This window comes from Suncus etruscus, chromosome 1, assembly GCF_024139225.1.
Source record: "Suncus etruscus isolate mSunEtr1 chromosome 1, mSunEtr1.pri.cur, whole genome shotgun sequence".
NCBI classification, from domain to species: Eukaryota; Metazoa; Chordata; class Mammalia; order Eulipotyphla; family Soricidae; genus Suncus; species Suncus etruscus.
Window position 1 is genome coordinate 45,243,331 of NC_064848.1, and position 25,239 is coordinate 45,268,569.

The following is a 25,239-nucleotide window of genomic DNA, read 5'->3' on the forward strand; positions in this document are numbered from 1 at the left end:
TTTAGGATCTTTCATATTCACTAAGTAAAATATCATGGCATCTGCAAATAATGATAATTGGACTTTTCCCATCTAGATTCTTGTATCTTTCTTACCTAACTGTTTCAGCAAGGTCTTCCAGTACTATATTGAATAACAACAGTAAGAGTGGGCAATAAATAGTCTTTTCTCTTTAATGATGGAAGCCTATCGTGTGTTTAAGTTAGAACTCCCTCTTGTAGCTCTCTACATTCCCTACTCATTCCAGCACACTTATCCCCACAATGCATGGTTCTCCATGTGTTGCTGAAGACTTGTGTACTGTTTACTAAGTGTTGAGGGCTCTTGTCAGATAAGTATCAGATTTGTGTTAGGCTAGATTAAGGCAAGATGTGACAGGTAAATCATCTTTCATCTTTAAACATTTGGGTAAATTTTAAGTTGGCATAAAAATATGTGAGTAAGCAGAAATATTACTGTTTATTTCTTTCAAGCAGATTAAATCTGACACTCATCTTGACTATCTGAAGCATTTCTGTATATGCTTTGTGTACAATATATGTATATCCAGATACACATATATACATCTATATTTTAATCTTCTTCTGTCTTTAGAAAAACAATGTGTATGAATCAGAGAAAAAGCTGACAGCTGCTATTCAACATTCAACCTCAACTTGTTTAAGCTTGCCTTGTAGTAATTATTCATTCACTAAAAATGCACTGATATCAATTCAATTATCTGGTGTTCTTCAAGATGTTGAGTATATCCATGCATTTTTGTTAGTGTCACACCCTTAAAAATATATAGCCTTTTTCTGGGATTGAAGTGTAAATAAGTAAGTAGAAAACCAACAAACAGTTCTTCATGACAAAAAATCATTTGTAAGTGTTCTAGCAAAGTGTCCAAAATATAGGCAAGGCAGCGATTATTTCTACATATAGTTTGGAGGATATTTCAGTAGAAGATGATAGAACTACATTTTAAAGTAGGAGTTGGAGGGGCTGGAGAGATAGCATGGAAGTAAGGTGTTTGCCTTGCATGCAGAAGGACAGTATTTTGAATCCCGGCATCCCATATGATCACCTGAGCCTGCCAGGAGCGATTTCTGAATGCAGAGCAAGGAGTAACCTCTGAGCACTGCCGAGTATGACCCCAAAGAACCCCTCCAAAAAAGTAGGAGTAGGAGTAGGAGTACAGGTGTAAGAAAGTAAAATGATACAAGAAATATGGAGAAATATGGAGTGATATCTAGACTGGCAGTTTCTCATGGACACTAGAGATAAAATAAATAGCTGCTGAAAATTATAAATCTACATGACTGGCAGTCATTTTAAAATAGAAAGTCAATTTACTACTTGTGATCTGAACCTTATAAGGTTTCTTGCCCTAACTAGTAGGGTAAGGCATTAGTGAGTGTAAGCAGCTATTGATGCTCTACCTTTCTGGGGGTGCTTCATTCATTTGATTTATATTTACAATGGAAAAGTATTATTGGGATCAGAGGTAGACTTTCAAAATTATCTACCTCCCAAACTTAAAATCTTGTAATACCATCCCAATTTTTGAAACTGCTGCCTCTTGTAACAACTTAAAACTAAAAGTAAATGTTATCTATTAAAGATTAGATGTGGGGTCGGAGCCATGGCATGGCGGTGTTAGCCTATAATGGACCGTGGTTCGATCCCCCATCCCCCCATGTAGTCCCCCAAGCCAGGAGTGATTTCTGAGCTCATAGCTAGGAGTAGCCCCTGTGCATCACTGGATGTGGGCCAAAAACCCTAAATAAATAAATAATAAATAAATAGTAAACAAAGATATTAAGATGAGTTAATTGGTGAACTATGACTTTTTATACATACCTTTGAGTTACCATTATGAGTTATTGGTTTGGTTTGGTTTGATTTTTAATATAACTCATTTTGTAATAAGGAAGAAAAAGATTATGTTACATATTTATATTAAGGAAATGACAGAACTTGAAACCTCTTGAAACTCTCTTCTGCTTTCTTGTTTTCCCAGAACTCTTCTCTCTCTCATGTTTATTCTACACATTATGTATGTTTTTGAGAGGCAAATCACAAATAAATAAACAAACTATGATTTAAAACAAAACATATTTTCAGAGATTTAAAAGAAAATGTGCTCTCAGAATATTTGCCTTCTGCTAAATATCTATTCTTTTATTTTATCTATTCTTTTAAAATAAATTATTTTATTTTTATCTTAAAGGCATATAAATATTCACTGCAATGACTACTACTATTTTAAATATTACTATTAAATAATTTGAAAATAAAATGTCAGGGGTTTACATCTTAATTGGTAGATAATTCTAATGTAAAATAATACTGAAAAGCTAAGTAATTTTGTTTCAAGAATAATTTTGGATATAATCTTTCAAATTGATTAACATAGATAGAACATCAAATAATTTCACATGAAGTAAATTAACTATAGTCAGAATTTACTATTCTACATTTTCTTGATAAAGGGAATTTAATATGACACAAATTAAGAATGTAGAAAAAAAGTGTAATGTGATATCAGGGAGAATGTTGGAGATTTTATTCCACGTAGTCATTCTACATTATCTAAATGGCATTTGAGAGAGAAATCATGACTAGAGACATGGTGCCTAAATAGCACTCAAAATTCTACTGTTTTATTCAGAAACATTAGATTAATTTTTCCTTACACAATTAGTAGTCTAATCAACCAAAAAATATGAAAGTTCTGTTAAAACCTAGGAGTCATAGGTGGCTCAATGTCAACTGACCATTTTCCCTCATTTTTCTCTATAATAAATTATAATTTGAGTTTTTGGTCATCAAACTCTACGTCATATTAATTTATTGACTTCTCAGTTTCTTTGGCAAATAAAAAAAGTGGTCTTTTTTCCTTAAAAATTCTTTATCCATGATTTCAACATGTGCTTTCCAGAATTTCAGATGTTTTGTTAGTTCTGCAGATGTTTTGTGAATGCATTTCAGCAAAATTTGCCAGTGCTACAGAAGATATCTATGGCTGATTGCAGTTGCAATTTGGACACAGAGCTCATGTTGGATTTTATGGAGATGGAGACTGAAATTACTAACTGGCTCACCAGGAAGTCAGGAATTCACAGAAATAGCAGAGAAGAAATTGCATTTGAGGTGGTGTTTCTAACATGCCTGTTTGCAATAGTGGAAGGGTGTGGAAATCCCAGAGATGTTTCCTCGATGTTTTCCTTGGTGTTTGGCTGACATAATATTTTCTACTGGAGATTCTTTTCTTCCTAAGCATATAAAAAATAACAACCAAGGAGAACAGTTTTATTTTTAGAACATCAAGTTAAAATGGCTTAAATTTCATACTTGATGTGAAATAGTAGAAAGACCACAAAAAAATCTATATAATTCAGTGCAAGGGCCAACAGGCTGCTCACTCTTTTTTTTTCCTTTCTCTTTATTTCCTTCTGCTTTTTAAACTGGGTTTGAAAATTTAGAATAAGAGAGGGGACACAGTGTCTATAGGAAGAAGGGGGAAGAAGAAGAAGAAGAAGAAGAAGAAGAAGGAAGAAGAAGAAGAAGAAGAAGAAGAAGAAGAAGAAGAAGAAGAAGAAGAAGAAGAAGAAGAAGAAGAAGAAAGAAGAAGAAGAAGAAGAAGAAGAAGAAGAAGAAGAAAAGAAGAAGAAGAGAGAGGAGAGAAGAAGAAGAAGAAGAAGAGAAGAGAAGAAGAAGAGAAGAGAAGAAGAAGAAGAAGAAGAAGAAGAAGAAGAAGAAGAAGAAAAGAGAAGAAAAGAAGAGAAAGAAAGAGAGAAAAGAAGAGAAAGAAAGAAGAAAGAAAGAAAGAAAGAGAGAGAAGAAAGAAAGAAAGAAGAAAGAAAGAAAAAGAAAGAGAAGAGAAGAAAGAAAGAAAGAAGAAAGAAAGAAAGAAAGAAAAAGAAAGAAAGAAAGAAGAAAGAAAGAAAGAAGAAAGAAAGAAAGAAAGAAAGAAGAAAGAAAGAAGAAGAAAGAAAGAAGAAAGAAAGAAAGAAAGAAAGAAAGAAGAGAAAGAAAAGCAGATGAAGACCTGCTCACTCTTACCATAAACACAACAAATGACTTTTTTTTACTAAAGTTTCTGGACTTCACCTTTTATTTAATTTTCCTCTAAGAGAGATACAGAGCTCTTAGTTTCAATCTTCTGCTCTTAATTGAACTGTCCCTGAGTTCAGGAATGTGTCTGTTATAGTTGTTATTATAAAGCAAATTATCATATTGAAAAAGAAAACCAGATGGACAAACTATTTATGTAAAAATTGCTTTAAATCTAGACTATATGTAGTCTGAAATATGTGTATAGCTATACATGCATAATGTATGTATACACAAAATATTGTATATATGTATATGTTTGCATGTATGTATTTCATCCAAGTTTAGGGCTTGAGTATGTCAGAAAATGTACTTCTATGAATAGTAAATCAATATTAGAACAAAAAACATACTTTTATTTTGATAAATTTGTTTTGAATATAATAGAAATTGATGGTGACTCTTGAATTGAGCTCATTTAAAATATTCAATGACCAACCCAATACCTGAATCAAATCATTTTATATTATTGATTAGTGGTCTTGTTATATTGACTGTAAAATTGCATTGTGGTGGACTTTTTTGGGGTGTGTGTGGAAATCACACCCAATGTGTAATTTCTCAGTGGCTACTCCTGGCTCTGCACTCAGAAATCAGGTCTGGTAGGTTCAGTGAACCATATGAGATAACTAGGATCAAACCCGGTTTGGACACCCTCATACAAGGCAAACTACCTACCCTTTGTGCTATCTATTGCTCTGGCCCCAAGAAAAGCTCTGGTGGAGATTTCTAAAATGCCTGGAGTATCCTCAGAAATTTCTGAGATGTGCTTTACTCTAGCCTTATCTTTGGATACAATACAAATAAATCAAGTTACCATAATTTTGAATGAAAGTTTTTCCGGAGTATTTGACATTGAGCAGTCAGGTTGCTAATACCTGAAAAAAATGCTGAATCTGTCTTAATTTTGTCTCTTAGGTGTTATTCCCAGACTGAGAAAGACTTCTGAAGATACATATTTTTAATAAAAAACATTACCATCCTAAAATGAATTTAAACTTATGTACTTATAAATGCTGCATAATAGAGAAAAATATTGCATTTTGAAACTAGGTAGATTAAAGATGATCATGTAGTATATGATAACTAACTAGAACTAGATATGCACCTTGGGTACAATTGTGTTCATGGCAGGAGTGAATTAAAGAACACTACTTTTGCTATAAGCAACATGAGTTTTCATAAGCAAATCACACTTAGAAAGAGAAGTGTCACTGTTATATTTTATGGACAGGAAATTTCAGCTCAAAACAATTTAATGATGTGCCCAAGTTTTCCAACACCTGAGTTACTGCTACCTCCATATTCTAGTAAAGTCTGCCTAATTCTCAGGCTAGTGATCTTTATCTGCACTGTTACACCAATTATTTGACCTCTCTAAATTTCTCATTTTATTTGTAAATAGACAAAAGATATTTTCAAATATGGCCTAGCTTGTTAAGGTTAAATATAAAAATTTGTGTTGATTTTTACATTCTCCTATGTACTTAGACAATTCTTGATTTTCCCTCTCGCCATCTATACAAGGTTGAAGTATGCATAGACAAAAAAAAAATAATACCTGTCTTATGTACCCAAGTTTTTCAGTGGGCTAGGTAGCTTTTACACTCTGTTCTGAGTTTATTTCTTTCCTCAGTAGCAAGGGACAGACTCCTATGCACTGGCCTCTGAAAAGACCATGCTCTGTGTCATTGGCAGTTCATCATATCCCTAGCAGTGCTGCTGTGATAAGAAACAGATGATCTGAATTTCCCAAGCATAGCCAGCAAGCAGCAAGTATCTGAGCAGGCTCATGCCTCAGAATCCATATTCTATGCCGTTTAAGAAAGTATATCAAAAAGTGAATGGACTTTTATAAGAGCCCTGTTATTGCTTTATGTCTGTAAGTTCTCAGGAACAGGGAATCACAACCTTACCTTGTACCAGTAGAAGCAGATTAGTATTCTGTGTTGTTAAGCAAGGATTTGATAAGATTTATAGGGACCTGATGTGCATAGGAGAACTAATAATGGAATCTTCAGATGCATTTCCAAAGCTTGGTACCTGACAGGTTGTGTGTCTATCTCCACTTTGCTTGGGTATCTGTTTAAAAGAATAAGACAGTTTTTGGCATCCCTGCAGAAGTTGCCCCTCTTTAATTTAGAGACATGTGATATGCATTTTGTACAGTCATATGCACAGCTCCAGATGGCTAAATTATATGCTTTCTGTGGGAGAAAAGGAAAGCCAGACTCAGATGCCTTCCTGATGATTTTGAAACAGTAAGAACCACACTACCTTGCCCCACAAACCAATTTTTTTTACTTCTGAGGGTCTGTGGATGTCTAAAAGCACTTTGTTTATAATACAGTTTTACCTGTTACATGATTTTATTTTTATATAAAAAAACTATCATCCATTCTCTCAGCACCTACTTTTGATTTCATTTAGTTCTCTATAGCTTGACTTCTTGTTAAAACATTTGGAAAAAAATTCTCTGTGTGTGAGCAAACACCGCTCTAGTTGTTTTATTGTTAATATGTACTTTGTTTTTAAGAGTTCTCACATAAGTCCTTGATAACCTGTGCATGATCCAGGGAAAGAGGTTTCTGGATAAAGAGTATATCAGGGGTTATCCTAAGGTTAAGTGTCTATTGGGCAGTGAAAGGCAGGGAAATTATTACTTCATGTGCTTACTCAAAGTGTTTAATTATATGTAGCTGTCAGGCTTAAAACTGTTCACCTAAGCTTTGGTTGCTACAATTGGCTCTGAAATCAACCACAAAGCTATTAGATGAAAAACACATTTAAACAAACCAGTCATGGTTAGAAAGTGACAACATTCTTAAGTTGATGGATTTAGAAGAGGCTCGCCTTAATTTGTTATTCACAAAATGATAAAAGTGATCTAAGACCACAACCTATATCCCACAATTGGCGTCTATGGAGGGTTTGTTTTAACTGTTGAGGTATCAGGTTGATTGAACTAAGGAGTCACTGTTGGGATTTCAAGCAAGAAAAGTGTCCATTTTGTAATAAGCATAACATAAATGCTACACTCAAAGATCGTTATGTAGCAACCCTGAGGCCTAGAAAAGGATTAGACCTTTTTTAAATAGAAAAAATTTTAATTGGTGTTTATAGAATTATATAAGCAAGACCTAGGCTTTATTAATTTGGTGTTTCCTATAATTTTATGCTCAAAATATAGCGTCAATACTTCTTTCTAATCCTTGTAATCACTATGGAGTATAAGTACTCATAATAAAATGTGATTTACAAGAAACTTTTCCCTCACCTTCAATATCAGGTGCATATTTTACATACTTTACCTTTCACTGATATAATTACCTAACTAATAAAACATCATCTTATTCAAATATAGTTTTACTTTAGTTATGTCAATTAAAAATTAAACTTTCATTCTTTTGTTTTGTTTTGTTTGGGAGGGTTCACACCTGGCAGTACTCAAGGGTTTACATCTGGCTCTATACTCAGAAATTGCTCCTGGCAGACTCTGGGGACCATATGGGATGCCCGGGATTCGAACCACTGTCCTTCTACATGCAAGGCAAATGCCTTACCCTCCATGCTATATCTCTGGCCCAAATTATCATCCTTTTATGTGGCATTTTGAATTAAATCCCCAACAGTAAGATCACATGCTATTTTTACATCCATGACTTTGATTTTAAAAAATTAATATGAAAATGTTGCCATTATGCTCTGGCAAATAAGTAGGAAACATTGACCACGACCAATGAGATAGTACTGAGAATAAAGGTTTTTGCTTTTCATGTGGCCTACTTGTGTTCGTACTATAAAGCCAGGAGTAACCCTAGAGCTAAAATTGTCCTCAACCAAAGAAGGAGGAGGATGAGGAGGATACTACAAAGAAAGTAGGAAAGAAGAAGAAGAAGAGAAGAAGAAGAAGAAGAAGAAGAAGAAGAAGAAGAAGAAGAAGAAGAAGAAGAAGAAGAAGAAGAAGAAGACGAAAGAAGAAGAGGAAGAGGAGGAGAAGAAGAGGAGGAGGAGGAGGAGAAGAAGAAGAAGAAGAAGAAGAGGAAGAGGAAGAAGAGGAAGGAGAAGAGAAGAAAAAAGAAAAAAAGAAAAAAGGAGGAAGAGGGGACAAGTGGAAGAAGCAGAGAGGAAAAAAAGGAAATTTGAATGTCTCAGAAAAAATTATATTGGTTTTAGAGAACCTATTATATGTTTTTCTCATCTCTCCATCTACATATAATTTTGTTATGTGAAATTCAAAGCTTACACTTTTTTAAAAGTGCCTTCTTTGAAGTGAAAGAGGAATGCATTACATTCAAAATAAGATAGAAATAACAAGGGACCTGAAGTAAACTAATTACAATTATTCTTATATTTAAGGTCCCTCTTAAAAACTGTAATAGATATATTTCCTAAGTCTTAAATAACTAATAGGTATTGCTAAAATGCCTGGTTATAAATGTAAGAATCTGAAGCAGCACAAAAGAAGGTCTACCACTTTTTCTTTAACATTAAACATAAATTCAGTAGAAATAAATCATACTTATTATTCCTTTTAAAGAAAACTTGAAGTTTGTGTCTAGTAAGAAAAGTAAGGGATAACTTACTTTTGGGCATTTTGTGGGCTCCTTCAGAGAAATATGGGTACATTTCATGTCTAATATTACTGAAATGTATAGATTGTGTGGAAATAAAATACTTACTAAATGAATTCTATCACCTTAAGTCTATCTTGGTAGTATTTATTAGAAAAAGAAACATTAAAAATAGCAAACAGACTTAAGCACAAGTTAGGAAAAATTATACCTCTAGAAAATCTAATTCTTATCCATATAATATTTCCCAAGTATCCAGAAAAGAAACCAGAAAGAAATATTCTAAGGATTTGATACCTGGTCTGTTAGGTTTAACAGGAAAATGGTGTCAATGTTGCTTGTGTAATATTTCTGTTTTGTATTTGTAGTCATTATATAGTGCTTAATTTTTTCGCCAATCTTGCTCATTTTAAATACTTTGTGATTCTTAGATTTTGTAATGTTGATTTACTTCTTTATCATACTTTAATAAAGGAAATTGTATAGTGCAATAATAGATATACAAACTGCATTAGACAAATAATGTAACTTTTGTTAGAAACACCTTCCAATGGTACAGCAAAAACAAATAAGATTATGTACAAAATTGATATACTGAGTAATTTATTGTACTATTTGAGGAACAATTTCGCAGGTGAATAAAAGATATGGCTTATATATTTCAGTTTCAAAGGTTATTTTTCCCTGTGTCACTATTTATGGTCTAGAAGCAGAGTCTTCATTCATTGCTATGATTACAAATTGATTTTATTAATCCTAAAAATCAAGCTCTGAAGCTTAATGAATACTTTTTTTGCAAAAGATAAACTGGGTAACTCAACTACAATCATCCTTGTAATCATGGTGCTTAAATAAAAATTATATATAAAAAAGACAAAAAAAAGATAAACTCAGTAACAAGTCTTTATCTGTCTCATACCATATGCAACATTTCTTTTTTCTGCTATCTTTGTCTTTTTTTGGGGGAGGGGGCAGGGGAATTGTCACACCCAGCTGTACCTTAGCACTTATATATGGTGCCAAAGGATAATATGTTGGTGCCTGGGATAAACCAGGGTTGGCTTGTGCGCAAGGCAAACACCTTAACTACTGTACCATCTCTCCAGTTGCCTATGCCATGTCTTTAATTAAACCTCAAAACAACTGGCCATCGTAATCAATATAACAGATGGCTTAGAGACTATAATACAATATAATATAGATGGCTTGTCACTCTCCTAATCTCTGCAGTAGGAGAGTTACAGTTATTAGGAAGATGATGCTGCATCAGTACATAGTTTCCCCTCTAAGCTCATAGAAAACAATATTCTCAATGTACTATTTAGTTGTTAATACAACTATTAAATAATAATACTAATAAAAATATTATAAAGTATGGGCCAGAGTTATAGCACATCAGAAAGACATTTTCCTTGCACGTGACCAACCTAGGACAGACCCAGCTTTGATCCCTATCATTTTATATTATCCCCTAAGCCTGCCAGGAGTGACTTTTGTGCGCAGATCCCAGAAGTTACCCCTGAGGGCCCAAAAACAAGAAAAAAACCAGAAAATATTATAAAGTATATATTGCTTTAGGAATGACCTATTCTTCATTTTTTTGTGTGTGTGGTTTTTGGGTCACACCCGGCAGTGCTCAGGGGTTATTCCTGGCTCCAGGCTCAGAAATTGCTCCTGGCAGGCACGGGGGACCATATGGGGCGCCGGGATTCGAACCGATGACCTCCTGCATGAAAGGCAAACGCCTTACCTCCATGCTATCTCTCCGGCCCCTATTCTTCATTTTAAATATATGTATGTGTGTATTTTATTGTAACATATGTTATACAATTTATAGTTTTTATCATTTTAATGTATTATTGAGTGACATTGAGTGTAGGTTGGGCAAACTTCATCACAATTTATTTACATATTTTCTTTCATCTTTCCAAACGTAAATTCTATACTTGTCAAATAACAAGTTCTTTTTTCTCCCCTCTGCTTCTGGTCCAGGCATTGTTCTATATTTTGTGTTTGTGTGTCTATGAATTTGATTACTCTTTCATCCCTTATTAAGGCTGAATAATACCTACTATACAGAAATATCATATATCACATTCTATTCATCTATTTATTTATCCACATTATTTGTTTTTATATTAATTATTTAAATACTCAAAATGACTCAGTGAAGCTGATATTTTATTAGCCCCATTTTATGATAAGAAACAGAATTATAAATATATTCGAGTTAAGACATTCTGGATGCTGTCTTTTAACCTTCCTTTTAACTGCTATCTCTGCCATTGCTCCTTTTGAATAAATTAGAAATCTGAGTAAAATTTGTATCAGTTTTGCTTAGACTATTCTTCATAATATTCCTAGAAATCAGGTTTTTTACTTGTGTAGGCAGCTCAGTTCTAGGAAGTAGTCATTTAAGCACAGAGTCTTTCAGTAATTAATATATTTGTAGTCTCATTACTGAGACTTTTTGAGAACAAAAAGATATTCTTGTGTTTTAAAGGACTTTCTAGTTTAAAGATTACAACATTTACTATAAACCAGGTAAAGCATGATACTTTAGAAATAATAGCTGCCATTTATAAATTTTACTGTATGTGTACATATATACACACAATAATTCTGTCTTCTACATATATTCTCTAGCAGAATTCCATGCTATTTCTGGAGAAACAACTGAGGATAAATGTTTCACACTGCCTAAGAGGGACATTTATAGTTTGTGTTTTCCAAATATAAATAGTTTTAGATTACCACAAAGAGTGGTGAGTCCAGTTAGAGAAATAAGTACACTGACAACTATCATGATAATGGTAATGAGTTAGAGAAATAGAATTTCTGCCTCGAATACAGTCAAGGGGTGGGGAAGGAGGGAACTGGGTCGCATTGGTGGTGGTAATGTTGTAATGGTGAAGGGGTGTTGTTCTTTTTTATAACTAAAATCCAACTACAAATATGTTTGTAATCGGGGCTGAAGCGGTGATGCAAGCCTTAAGGTGTCTGCCTTGTGCATGCTAGCCTAGGACGGACCACGATTCAATTTCCCTGTGTCCCATATAGTCCCCCAACCCAGGAGTGATTTCTGAGGGCATAGCCAGGAGTAACCCCTGAGTGTCACTGAATGTGGCCCAAAAACAAAAACAAAAATCCCAAAGCAAAACAAAAAATATGCTTGTAAGCATAATGTTTTAAAAAATTATGTAAAATAAAAGAAGAAAACCTAGACTATAGTTGGGAACTAATAAAAGATGTAAAGTGTGGAGGTGATCAATAAAAAAGTTTAATACTTTTGATTTATGACATTTTAAAATAATTTTTATTTAATCACCATAATTACAAACATGTTTATAGTTGGGTTTTAATCATAAAATGTATTCCCCCTTCACCACTGCAATTTTCTCGTCATCAATATTTCCCATTTTCCTTTTTCCCCAACCCCTCCCTTCCTGTCAGGAAAGGCATTCTATTTCTCTCACTCAATATCATTATCATGGTAGTTGTTATTGTAGTTATTTCCCTAACTGGGAAATAACCACTCTTTGTGGTAAGCTTCATCATGGACTGCTCCTTCCAGCCCTTATCTTTATTGTCTCTGGGTATAATTACCATACATTTTATTTTTCTTAAATCTCACACATGAGCAAGACTATTCTGTTTATCTCTCTCCCTCTGACTCATTTCAGCATTCAGCATAAGTCTCTATGTCCATTCATAAATAGGCAAATTTTATAACTTCATTTTTTTCTAACAGCTGTGCAGTATTCCATTAGGTAGATGTAACAATTTCCTTATCCACTCATCTGTTGCCAGAGCAATCATTTCCAAATCTCATTGTCATAGTAGATTTCTCTGTACTAACTGCATTCCTTCACTATTTGTGGGAAGTGTCTTAGATCTTCATATACTTAACTTAATGGTCCTTATCTCTATTGTCTTTAGATCATTACCACATTTTCTTTTCTTTCTTTCTTTTTGTTTGTTTTGGGGCCACAACCAGGAGTGTACAGGAGTTACTCTAGCTCTGTGCTCCGACGTTACTCCTGGCAGGCTCAGGGGACCATGTGTGATGCCAAGGATCAAACCTTGATCCATCCCAGTTCGGTCATTTGCAAGGCAAATGCCCTACTATTGCTACTGATCTGGCCCCTAATTTATATATATTTTAGGAAAGAACCTGAGTCTCTGAAAACATGCTTATCCCACCAAAACCACCATGTTCAGACATGGAGGTCATCCATGTTTCAAGACACATACGTCAGATGTGTCAACAAACGTTGACCATTTTCTCCTTTTTTATAGAGTTCCAGGACAGCACGCTCTGAGGAGGAACGGGATGGCCTATGGGATGCTTGGGGTCCATGGAGTGAATGTTCACGGACCTGTGGAGGAGGAGCTTCATACTCCCTGAGACGCTGCCTTAGTAGCAAGTAAGTCCTGCAGTCTAGTCTAGAACATGGAGATTTGCAGATCTTGAGGTCTTTTCTAAACCCCAGAAGTAGTAAGATTGAAACATGCACCTCTCAGAGCATTGTATTATTGGAAAAACCACACAAAGAAAGAAAATGGAAGGAAGATAAGAAGTGAATTTGTATACTTTTTAAAACCCATATGCACTGGTATTTATATAGTCTGATGTAATAAATCATAGGAAATTGACCTCATTTTTCAATCACATCTATAATCTGACTTTTATAAGTAGATGAAGAATTACTATTAGAAACAGATCTTATATATTCAAATATATCATCTACTTTTTACAGCATCCTAATAGTAAGATGACAGCATTAATAGCATATAAAGTTTACATTGCATTCCAATGTTACCAATATTTCACAAATAAATTACATATTTTTTTATTGGAAAATAAAATGTTCAGTTGTTTTCGTTTTCTTTTCTTTTTAGTATTGTTCAGTATTCAGTTGTACTGGCCAGATGTTTGCTAAAATCATTCAGTTTAATGATTAATTCATTTATAATATAGTGATATTTGTGTATGTTTTTGTTGTTGTTGGGGGGCCACACTTGGCAGTACTCAGGGCTTATTTCTGGCTCAGCACCAGGGATCACTCCTGGTAAGTGTGGTGAACCATATTGGGTACTGAAGATTGAACCAGGGATTGAATTGAACTTGCAGTGCAAGTTCCCTATGCATGGTATTTGTTCCCTGACCCTTGAATAGAGTGAGATTTGAAATTGAACGAGAGTAAGAGATAATGAAAAATGCCAGTGAGAGTGGCATAATTTCAATGCTGTTAGAATGGAATGTCTTTCCCTAAAATAGGTAATAATTCAAAGCACTTTCTTTTATTGTGTGTTCTATGACTAGGTTTTTCTTCAAATAATAAAATTTAAAGTACTGTGACAATATTTTTTTCTTTTACTTAAATGATATATATATATATATATTTATATCATTGACTTAATGACAGGACTGCTCCAATCTGCGTATCTTTTAGTAAGTGACTGAAAATAATTAATAAATATATTAATATCACAAGTAAATTATGTCTTTTTGAAATAAAATATTTGTTATATAAATTTAAGTACATTTTTGTCAGCTATATTTATCATTTATAATCAATCTATGTGGTGAATATAAAAGTAGAGTGAAAATTTTAACATATAAATGACATGTATTTGGGGTATGAAGAAACACCCCTGCTCAAGGATTATTACCAGCTCTGTGCTCAGGAGGGATTCCTGGTGTACCTTAGGGCACCATATGTGGGGTCTGGAATCCAAGTTATATCACCTGCATGCAAGGCAAATGCTTTATTCACTAATAATCTCTTTGGCCCTAAACATATAAATATATGTTTGTATTTTTATTTCAAATGATAAAAAATGCATACTAGTCGACAGAATGGGAAGCTAAAATTGAGGTGAAAATCTGTATTTTTTATCTTAGAGTTTTAAAGAAAGAAAAAGGGCTCTAAGCAGATGTCATTTCCAAATCAAGAAAGAATATGACTATTAACAAATCTCTGAATCAATTTATGTAGTGTTTATCTAAGATAAATACAGTTTTTATGATAAAAGTAACTTAACCTCATAATACAATCTCTATTGAATCACAAAAATAGTACGGCAGGAAGCTGTCCCAGGTTCAAAGTCTGGCACCCCACATGGGTCCCGAGCCCACTAGGAGTGATTCTTGACTGCAGATTCAGGAGTGAGTCCTGAGCAAAGTTAGGTGTGGCCCCCCTCAAAACTGAGAATTCCTTTTGAAGAGAGAGACCAACATATATACTACCACCCAGATAAATAGACCTGTCATGCTTGGAAAATGTTCAACATTCAAAGGAAATGACCTGACCAATTCTGTAGTATAAGCGTGAAGCAAAAATTGTTACATGGAAAAGTATGTGATGCAGCATAAGGGAAGATTTGGGCTTTATTGAACAATCTACTATTTTTTTAAACTAGAAGACACCAACCAATAGCAGTGAAACAGTGCCTATTTACAGGTATAGAAAGTTTAAAAACCCTGGGTCTACTGCTTTGGTTATAATTGCAGGTCTGGTCTGTGAATTGGTATGCAGTAGAAATGCCAGTTGACAAGTATATGAAGTTGAAATATGTTTTCTTTAAATCTCCTACCTCATAATTATTCTATTATAAATATTATAGAATTATAAGGGACATATTTAAATTTTATAATTATTTTAAATTATAGTTCAGGTGATTTTTATAATAGGATTAACATTTATGATATTGATATACAAAGTCATTGCAACCTGCTACATCAGTGTCCCTGAGTCAATTCTAGTTTGTCTCTTTATTTCCCCCACACCAATTTCCCCAGGTCTTGGTAATTTGACTTCTGTAATCCAATACCAAGGAATTGTCATAAATTAACTTTGTCATTTCCCTTGTTTTGTCTCTCTATAACACAGATGAACGAGATCATCTAGTATTTCTTTCTTCTCTCCTCCTATTTTTCTTATTACCATACCTTCTAGTATAAAACTAATTATGATGCAGGGAGTAAAAAGAGTGTTAAGGGGGACATTGAGTATTTTGATAGTTTTGTACCTATGTTACCTAAATTATGATAAAACATTTTTCCTTTTCTTTTTTCTTTGTTAAAACACTTTTTGAAACAAACAAAAATAAAACATAGTGTTGGGAATACTCTGTATCCAGAGTTTATGGAGAAAAAAACAACTCTTCGACTTGTGGGAGTAATCATGAATTGGAAATTTACAAGGAAGCTTGTTAATATTATGAGTAGAAAAAAAGTCTAGAAATTATTAGATATTATAAAAAAATTGGAAGGAAAAGCAATTTGAAAATATCTACAAGTGTTACTTGTAAAATATTTAATTATAATGTAGCAGTACTTGACCCTGAATGAAAATGCCTTGAATCAGGCATCACTTTCCTTATTCTTCCATGTCCTTTCTCTAAATCTCACAATTATCTCAATTTCTGATTTAGAGGATTAATAATTGCCTTTACCTATAACTTCAGCTTAAGTAATAAAGGAATTTTATAAAAATTTTATAACATTTAGTATAATTTAAGTTTTATGTTTTGTTTAGTAAATCTGATAATAATAAAAATGGCATGGTTGCTAATCTGTATTACCAAGTGATACATAGCATCTGCTTTATAGATTTTATCAGAATAGAGACCACCTACTTGTACTTTAATGATGCCACTTTAGTTTATTTCAAGGTAAATAATGTACTAAGAGTCCTGAGAAACTTTCTTTCTTCATTTCTTCACTCATTTTATTAAATACCCTGAAGTAATATTTTTAGCAAACTTGTTTCTCGGATTGGCCTGCTATGTGATACTTAATGGAAACTTCCCGTCTTTAACCTAGTTCACTTAACCATATATATGAATATATATGTGTATATATGTGTGTGTTATGTGTATATATATACATATATATATGTCTTTGACTCTGTCTTCAACCATAAATTTAGCTTGCCAATATGATTTCTGAGTGCATAAAATATTTATAATATTGTACAATATTGTATATAAATGAGTAAATAGGCATATTAGTTTATAAGCATTGTATTAAGTTGTGTGTCAAAAATCAAGGTCTTATGGAAAATATTTTCTTACATTATAAAAGCAATTTTAACCTTAATTAATTGTAATTAAACTTTGGGATTAATACAATAATTGTATTAACAAGAGATAAAAATAATCATACTATGAGAGAACATAGGAATAGTAAAATTTTGTTTCATAAAGGATGAGATCCAAAGAATTTTTTTATTTTGGGCCACACCAGGTGATGCTCAGAAGTTATTCCTGACTATGGTTCTCAGAAATCGCTCCTGGCTTGGGGGGAACCATATGGGATGCCAGGGATCAAACCTTGGTCTGTCCTGGTCAGCTGCATGCAAGGCAAATGCCCTATGGCTGCATGCCATTGCTCCAGCCCCTCAAATAAGTTTTGTGTCCAAATATGGAAAGATTATTTTAATTTTTTATCTCAAAATACTTGTGTTAAGGTAAAATGATCTAATCTCTCTGATTCTTCTATTGAAAACACCATTTTAATTAAACCATTCTAATGCTTTCTTCTCAATCTTCATTTGATATCTTTATTGATTTAACATATATTACATATTCAATGCATGCAATTTGACATACAGTGTGAAACATTACAATAAGTTAAATTACTATATGTAGACTGAATTTCATATAATATAATATAAATAATTTTAAAGCTTTAACATAAGCTAATAACATTATATATATGTATGTATTTATATATGTACATATATGTATATATTGGCTTCTGATTTTCTTCTCTTTTTTGTGGTATCTTTGAACTTAGTATTAGAGTAGAACTAGTCTTGTATTTTTATAGGAGTTTAAAAAGTGTTGGTATCAATTTTCTTTCATTCACCTATGAAGTCATCTGGTCTCCGGCTTTACTTTGTTATAAGGTTTTGGAAACTGCTTCAATCTTCTTATGTATTATTTATCTAAGCTAGAAAAAGAATTAAGCCTATAGCTAGCAGAGGGAAGGAAGTAATAAAGATTTAAGCAGGAAAATATCAAATACAAAAGTAATAGGAAAAAATTGCGTTAATTTTTATATAAATTAACACATGCTTAGCTATACTAAAGGAAAGGGACTGAAAAAAATTAGAAATGACAAATGAGACAAAACAGCATGTATCTCAAAAACACAAATGATAATAAAGGACAGTTAGTCCTTTATATAACTTCCAAGATAAAAAGCTCCTCAATGTATAGCTATTAAACATTTATTATCTATTGCATATAATTATGATAATTAAGAATAATAAGGAATAAATCCCAGAGATAACTTATTATTGGTAATTTACTAGATTGATGTTTTGATTGATGATATCTAATTTGTACTTATTATAAAGATGTTTTAAGGACCAACAGTTTCTAGTTTTCCAAGTAGGCAATCGATCATAGCAGTTTTCTCAATTATAGTTTTACTTTAGAACCTTTTAGAAAAAAACTTAAAATACAAGAATCTTTTCCTCTCTAAAATTTAATTACTAGAATGGTAAGGGTGAATCCTCATTATCAGTCATTTTTATAGTTCTGCATACTATTTTCACAACTATCCATCACTTAAAATGATTGCTTGATTACAAGGGATAGTAGTGAAATTATGGGGCTGGATTTCCTCCATCACTTTGAGAATTTAGAGAATAGTATAATGAAGACAAAAAGGATTTTTCTATTGAAACAGTTTCTTCTTATTTTAATTTCTTACATAATTTTTTTCAGTAACCCAATTTTATTTTATTTTCCAAATTTCTGACCACAGCCAGCAGTACTCTGGAGTTACTCCTGGCTCTGCACTCAGAAATCTCTCCAGGCCAGCTCAGTGGACCATATGGGATATCTGGAATCAAACCCAGGTCTATCCTTGTTTGTCTACACGTAATGTAAATGACTTACCAGTGTGCTATTGCTCTGGCCCTCAGTAGTCCATTTTCAGTGTGAGAAGAAAACTGTAGACATGAGCATGTCAGGACTTTAAACAAGCGATGTTTGTACCTTCTCCACTGTGACCCAAGAGAATGCCTCTGTGAATTTTTATTTATTAAGTTAGTCATGATCAGACTTGCCCAAACTTGTAAATAGACTAAAGGATTTCTGAAATTACTTTCCATTCTATGAATAAACTCACAAATACTACCTTTTAAACATCTATGTAGTTAGTGAGTGACCAGTGACAAGAGTGAGACTTGCCTGACAAAATCACTTTCTTATCAAGAGAGTGGAGTTGAACTTTTAACTTTCAATTAAGCACCTACATTTATTCATTTTCCCCTAAAAGCATTTGAGTTAGGGTGGAGTGAAGTTGGGGGAGAAATAAAAAAGGAAACAATTTCTAATACTATGTGAATTCTCTTATTCTAGTTAAATGCCATTTGTACAATAGAAACAGGGCAACTTTTTGCTTATTTTCCATCACTAAAAGGGATATAGGGAACAGCAGGGGAAGAATAGAGAAACAGAGATAGAGGGAGAAAAAAAGAAAGATTTGAAAGTTCGATTATTAAATTTAAAAAACAACTAAAAAGAGGGAGAAGAGAGTTCTAAATAATCAAATAAGGGAATAAAGCTCTGCCTGGAAATGGACAGAACAAACTTCATATTTCTGTGTGATCAAACAAAGCTCATAACTACATATGCCAACCCAATGCAGTTGCGCAGCTGATCCCTACATGACCTCAGTTTAGTCCTATATTTCTCCCAAGCAGCATTAGGCATCATCAGATGTAAGCCAGAGAGAGAGACAGACAGACATATAAAGAACATTTTCTAAAAAGGAAGGTTCATATGAGGGATCCTGACTCTTAAAATAGTGTTTCTTTGCCTCTAAGAGAAACCTAATCCCGTTTTGTGAATTATTTCTTCTATTCTTTTTTTTAAAATAGATATTGGCATCACTATCTTCTACTATGATATTGGACTGGGTGTTTAGTTTATCTGGTATTTAGTTAAGTCATCTCTCTCTCTGTTGTCAAGTAGGCACTGACTGGAACAGATGAGATGTTCAATAAAGATATATATTAAATAAATTTCTCAGGTTTCCTTCAGTTATGAACTGAGTGTGTGACCAAGAGAATCTTTCTCTTGCATGCATAGTCAAAACCCATTTTCCTTTTATATAGGAGGAGAAGCAATAACTGCTTTTAATCTGAATTATTTTAAAGTAAAATGGTGATTCTCCAGGCCCCCATTTTGCAACAGACATCTGGGTGAGATGGGTGGATTAGAGAACTTTTGTCTCCAGCCAAAATAATTCATAAATTCCCAGCTCTAGGGTTGTATCGGGTGAGGTTGTCAGAGTCTTGGAGTTTCATAATATACATTTTTTTCTCATGGGGAATATGGAAAAGTTGGACTGGATGTTGCTAAAACACATTTGTTTTCATTCTCATTCTTTCCTTCTTTTGGCTACTGAGCAAATGTCAGATCATTTGCAAACCTTATGGCATGTGTGTATGTATTATAGAGTGCATGTCCTTCCTGCTTGTGGATCTCAAGCCAAAGGCAGCAATCCCCCTGGCTCCCAAACTAGCCATCTCTCAGGGAGCAAATGCATTGCAATGACAAATACAACTAGAGTAAATATGTGAAAATAAACATGTCCTTAAAAAGGAGCCAAAGTTTCTTTCCTTTCGTAGCTATTATATTTTATTTAAATTTTCATCTTTGGCTTTTAATGAAAAGATTTTAATCAAGGTTCAGGGTTTAAAAACTGGAGCAAATTGGCTAATGGTTCTTTATACCTCTAGAACTGGAGAGATAATACAATAGGTAAGGTTCTTTTTCTTTCTATTCCACTTCAAATTGCAAACCTGGGTTCGATTCCTAGCATCCCAGATAGTTTCCAGAGCACTGCCAAAAATAATTCCAGTGAAAGAGCCAGGAATAAATTCTGAGCATTTCTGAGTATGGCCCCAAAACAAAACAAACAGAAACTATTCTTCATAACCCCAGATTATCTTCATAACATTTCCCATACTCTTTGTTTTCTTCCTTAATTTCTTTGTTTTTTTGTTTGTTTGTTTTGATTTTTGGGACACACCCATTTGATACTCTGGGGTTACTCCTGGCTAAGTGCTCAGAAATTGCCCCTGGCTTGGGGGGACCATGTGGGACGCCGGGGATTGAACCGCGGTCCTTCCTTGGCTAGCGCTTGCAAGGCAGACACCTTACCTCTAGCGCCACCTCACCGGCCCCTGTTTTCTTTCTTAATTTCTTAATAAATTCTGTTTTAGGGTCCAAGAAGATAGTACAGGTGGTAAGATATTTGACTTACATGTGGCTGACACTATTTCAAATCTCTAAAACCATGTATGATCTCTCAAGTACTGCCAAGAATGATCCCTGAGCACATAAGTAAGCCTGAAACATAGTCAAGTGTGGCCCAAATCCCTACCCTCACCACCAAAAATTACTTTTAAAAGGCTAAAGAAGAAAATAAATAATTTTTTTTCTAAAAGATAAATGGGTGACTAGAAGGTTGTGTTCTGTTTCTTGAAAATGTTGGCTACTGCTCCAGAGTAATATTAGAAAGCATAGAGCACTTACCTTGTATGCCGGCTGATCCAACTTTGATCTGTGACACACCATATGGTCCCTCAAGTCTTCCAGGAGTGATCCCTGAGCACAGAGCCAGGAGAAAAATCTGAGAAACACCCAGTAATGTCCCCCCCCCTAAGAAAAAACAACAACAAAAAAGAAAAAATGATGACTCTTTTGTTTTCTCTATGCCTCTTTTAACAAGAGCTGTAGCTATAATATTCCCTATAGCTATAATATTCCTTGTTATCAATGTTCAACTCTCAAAAGTCTAAATGTTGTTTAAAGTATATACCAGAACTGGGGATATGACTCAATGGTAGAGTAACATATCTCTGATTATGTGAAACCCTGTGTATTAATTCTAGACTCACAAAAACTAAACTTAATGTTGCACTGGTGAAGGGGGGCGCTCTGTTTATGACTTAAACCCAACTACAATCATGCTTATAATTATGGTGCTTAAATAAAGATTGTATAAAAAAACTAAACTTAAATAAAATAAAGTTAATTACATCAATGCTCACTAATGATATTACACTATATTTACAAAGCATGTGTTCATAACACTTTTAAAGTGTTTGATTTATGGGGATTTATACAATGGTCTCACATCTATCATAGCTATTAACATATAGTTTACCTAGTTTTTCTTATTTCTTCTATACTTAAATGGAGGTGTCCTCTCAAACGTCTGTGAATTTAACTAAAATGAATATTAAGATCAGGAGCCTGTTTAGTTCTTTGAAAAGCTTGAGTAGAGGGCTGTTTCTTAAAATCTCCTTTCTCTCATCACAAACTTGGGTGTCATAGGGCCAGATAGAACAGCTCACCTAAGACATTAGCTTCAAAAGTCAATTCCCTTGGACATAGAGCAATAATACAATTGCTTGGTCTAGGAAAGTGCTTGCTTTACCTGTAACTCACCTGGATTTGGTCCTCAGCACCCCATATGGTCCCCCAGACCCTCCTGAAGTGTCCCCTGAACTTAGAAACAGAAAAAAACATTTAGAAAATATACAAAGGTACATCCCTTTCATCAGCAGTTAATCTTCTGTGTCCAGATCATGCTATTAATTACTATGTATTTATCATTAGACAACTTTGGTTTATGTAACAATTTTGGTCCACTTATATGCAGTTTTTTTTATGTGTTTATGATTTCCCATCAACGGACTCTGCCAAATATGAATACAAACATGGATATATGTATTTGTTTAATGGCTATTCCTGGAACCTCATGGTTATTTAGAAAGGGGAATAAGTTACAGGGTTTTTTTGGTTCTATTCTAAGGCCACACTTGTGGCTAAACACTGCTGGTGAGGCTCAGAGGACCATAGAAGATGCTGGGGATTGAACCTGGGTCAGCTGTATGCAAAGCAAGTATCCCACCCAGTGTATTATGTCTCCAGCACTTATTTTCATGTTTTTAAAGGAAAAGATGAATGGTGATCAGTGTCCCTAATGCCTTTATTGTTTGAGTCAACTTTTTATCTCCTCAGACCTGTGTATACATTTACCAACTAATCACTTTGATAAAAGTTATAAAAGTCCCATTTTTTATCTTTCACAATGCATTAGAATTTTTCCTGATTGGGTGATTAACGAATGTATTTTTTGCTTCAAATTTGCTACAGATCGAAAAGGATAGACAAAGTTTTCCTGACTAGACAACCGTGCACAGATTTTGAGTGATAATACAGCAGGTAGGGGTGCTTGCCTTGCACATGGCTGACCCTGGTTTTATCCCCTGGCATCCCATAAGGTCCCCCAAGGCCACCAAAAGTCTTTTCTGAGTTCACTCCACCCAATCCCTCTTGAAAAAGGAAAAAGAAAGAAAATCATGCACAGTACTAAATTTTTATTTTCAGATTATTTACTGCCTTATTAGATTGTCTACTAAACCATATAGTAGGACAGTCTCTTGCCTATTAGAAGTCGTGCATAATCATTCTGGTTTATAGTGTCATTGTTCTTGCTTTTTCTTTTTAATTACAAGAGCACATGCCTCACTTTCCTAACCCCAGTTCATGTTTGTGAGAACTTGATGCTATATAGTAACCTGTCTATCTTTGAAGAACAAGCAAGGATATATAAAATCATACTTGTTTGTAAAAAAAAAAAACTCTTGGCAATGATATTCTTAGTTGTAATTTGGAACACACCAAACACTCATAATAGCAAATAAACCAATTTGAAATTCATAGGACAAGGTCCAAAATTCAGTCTGTCTCATTCTCATGTGGGTTTAAATGCTAATTCAATAGTTTTCAACCTCTGAACCACTGTTCAAGAATCTGTTAGGGATAGGGAAGCTTTCTCTAGTTTCCTGTTGCTAGAAATAATCAGACATCAGCAGATGTGTCTTTGTAGAGCTTTTATACCAAATCTACATCATTTCCACTTATATTAAAGTTGGTCTCCACATTTTAAGTTTTAGTAACTGTCTGGATACATTAATCAATGTCTCCAGGCTGGCACAGTATTCAGAATGTTCTTTTAATGAGAGATAGTGCAGAATTTTAAATTATGAAACTAACTAAGGTTGTAAAATACATTTCCTAGTCCAAATAAGCAATTTAAAGGTAAGGCCTCAATTTATGGAACTGTTTTTGACTCTGGGTCTCTGTTACCCATATTCTGTTTTAAATTTAGTTGAAAATAAGTTCTAATGGTGACTCGTTGTGACTCTTGATAATGCTCAGGCCTATGGCAAATTGTGAAGAGCAAGTGAGACACCAGGGCTTTTCTGTTCCTAGGCAACTACCTATTGATGGATGATGCCTGGCAGCATGCCTTCTTGTTGTTTGTTGTATTATTACAGCAAAAAGCATTTTCAAAAGCTACATTTATCAAGTTGTCATAATAGTTTGGCTTGTATATCTCTCTACCCGGAAAATAAAATAAATTTCTCCCTGAGCACTAATCTGTTTGAGCCACATGAGGCATTGCATGCAGAAGAGTCAGTGAAAGAGGAATAGGCCTCCTGTGTGGGATTCAGGGACCTTTCAAGTCAATGTTTAAGGGAAGAAATACTCTTTCATTGTTTGCATTCAAAGTTTTCTAGTACCAAGGACTCTGTTGTCTTGTTTCCAGGGTATTTCCAGGACAGTTTTGTATTAGAGATGCATTAACCTCAAAGGAGGTGAAGGGTGGGGGGAAGAGGATTACCCTGAAGCTAAGCTATGAGGAATACCTGAAACACTATTATTTATGTTTACTGTCAGAATTTCATGGGAGTGTTACCAGATTAAATATATTTTATAATGGGGAATATTGTTACTAAATTTCGTATGAATTGATGTTTTTCTCGGAGCAAATTGCATAGAGTGGGGTAAGAAGAAGGGATTCTTAAAGTCATTATCTAGAATAAATATACAGTTGTCTATTTCTTATAAAAGATACTTTATATTTATTTGAATTTAATAAAGTACTCAGTAGGGTACATGCAACTATTTTTTAACTCTTTAATTTCTTTATGTAAATACTATGGTTACAAAGTTATACATAATACAGTTTTTTTCACAGATAGTTTTTCATAACTGAGTTATAGTCATACAATGTATAACAACCTTCCGCAGTGCACATTTTCTGCCACCAATGTCAACAGTTTCCCTCTCACCCTCCCTGATGCTCTCTCTCTTTCCTCTGACCCGCCCTCCTCCACCTGCTCCTGGATCAAGCATTTTACATCTCTTTCTCTCTCTCTTTTTCTCTCTCTCTTCTTTATTGACACTGTGTTTTGTATTACTGTTAATAGATGGGGTGCCAAGTATGTCCCTTTCATACTAGATACTTCTCTACTCTCTCTGTACTCTATTATTTGTGGCAAACTACCTGCCATTAGTGTACTTAATTTTATCTTGTGCTACACTGTGGTATTCAAGGCTTACTCCTGCCTATACACTTACAGATCACTCATGGCAGGCTAGGGAGACCATGTGGGCTGCTGGGGGTAGAACCTTGTTATGCCTTGTGCAAAACAAGTGCCCTACTTGCTATACTATA

At 34.0% G+C, this 25,239-nt stretch overlaps 1 protein-coding gene across 1 annotated transcript in view; it reads left to right on the forward strand.

Moving 5' to 3' along the window:
- Window positions 1-25,239, forward strand: part of ADAMTSL1 (ADAMTS like 1) — a 503,362-nt gene that overhangs the window by 40,163 nt on the left and 437,960 nt on the right. The window contains 1 exon segment of the mRNA XM_049769401.1: window positions 12,972-13,099. Within this exon segment, the coding sequence (XP_049625358.1) occupies window positions 12,972-13,099 (128 nt within the window).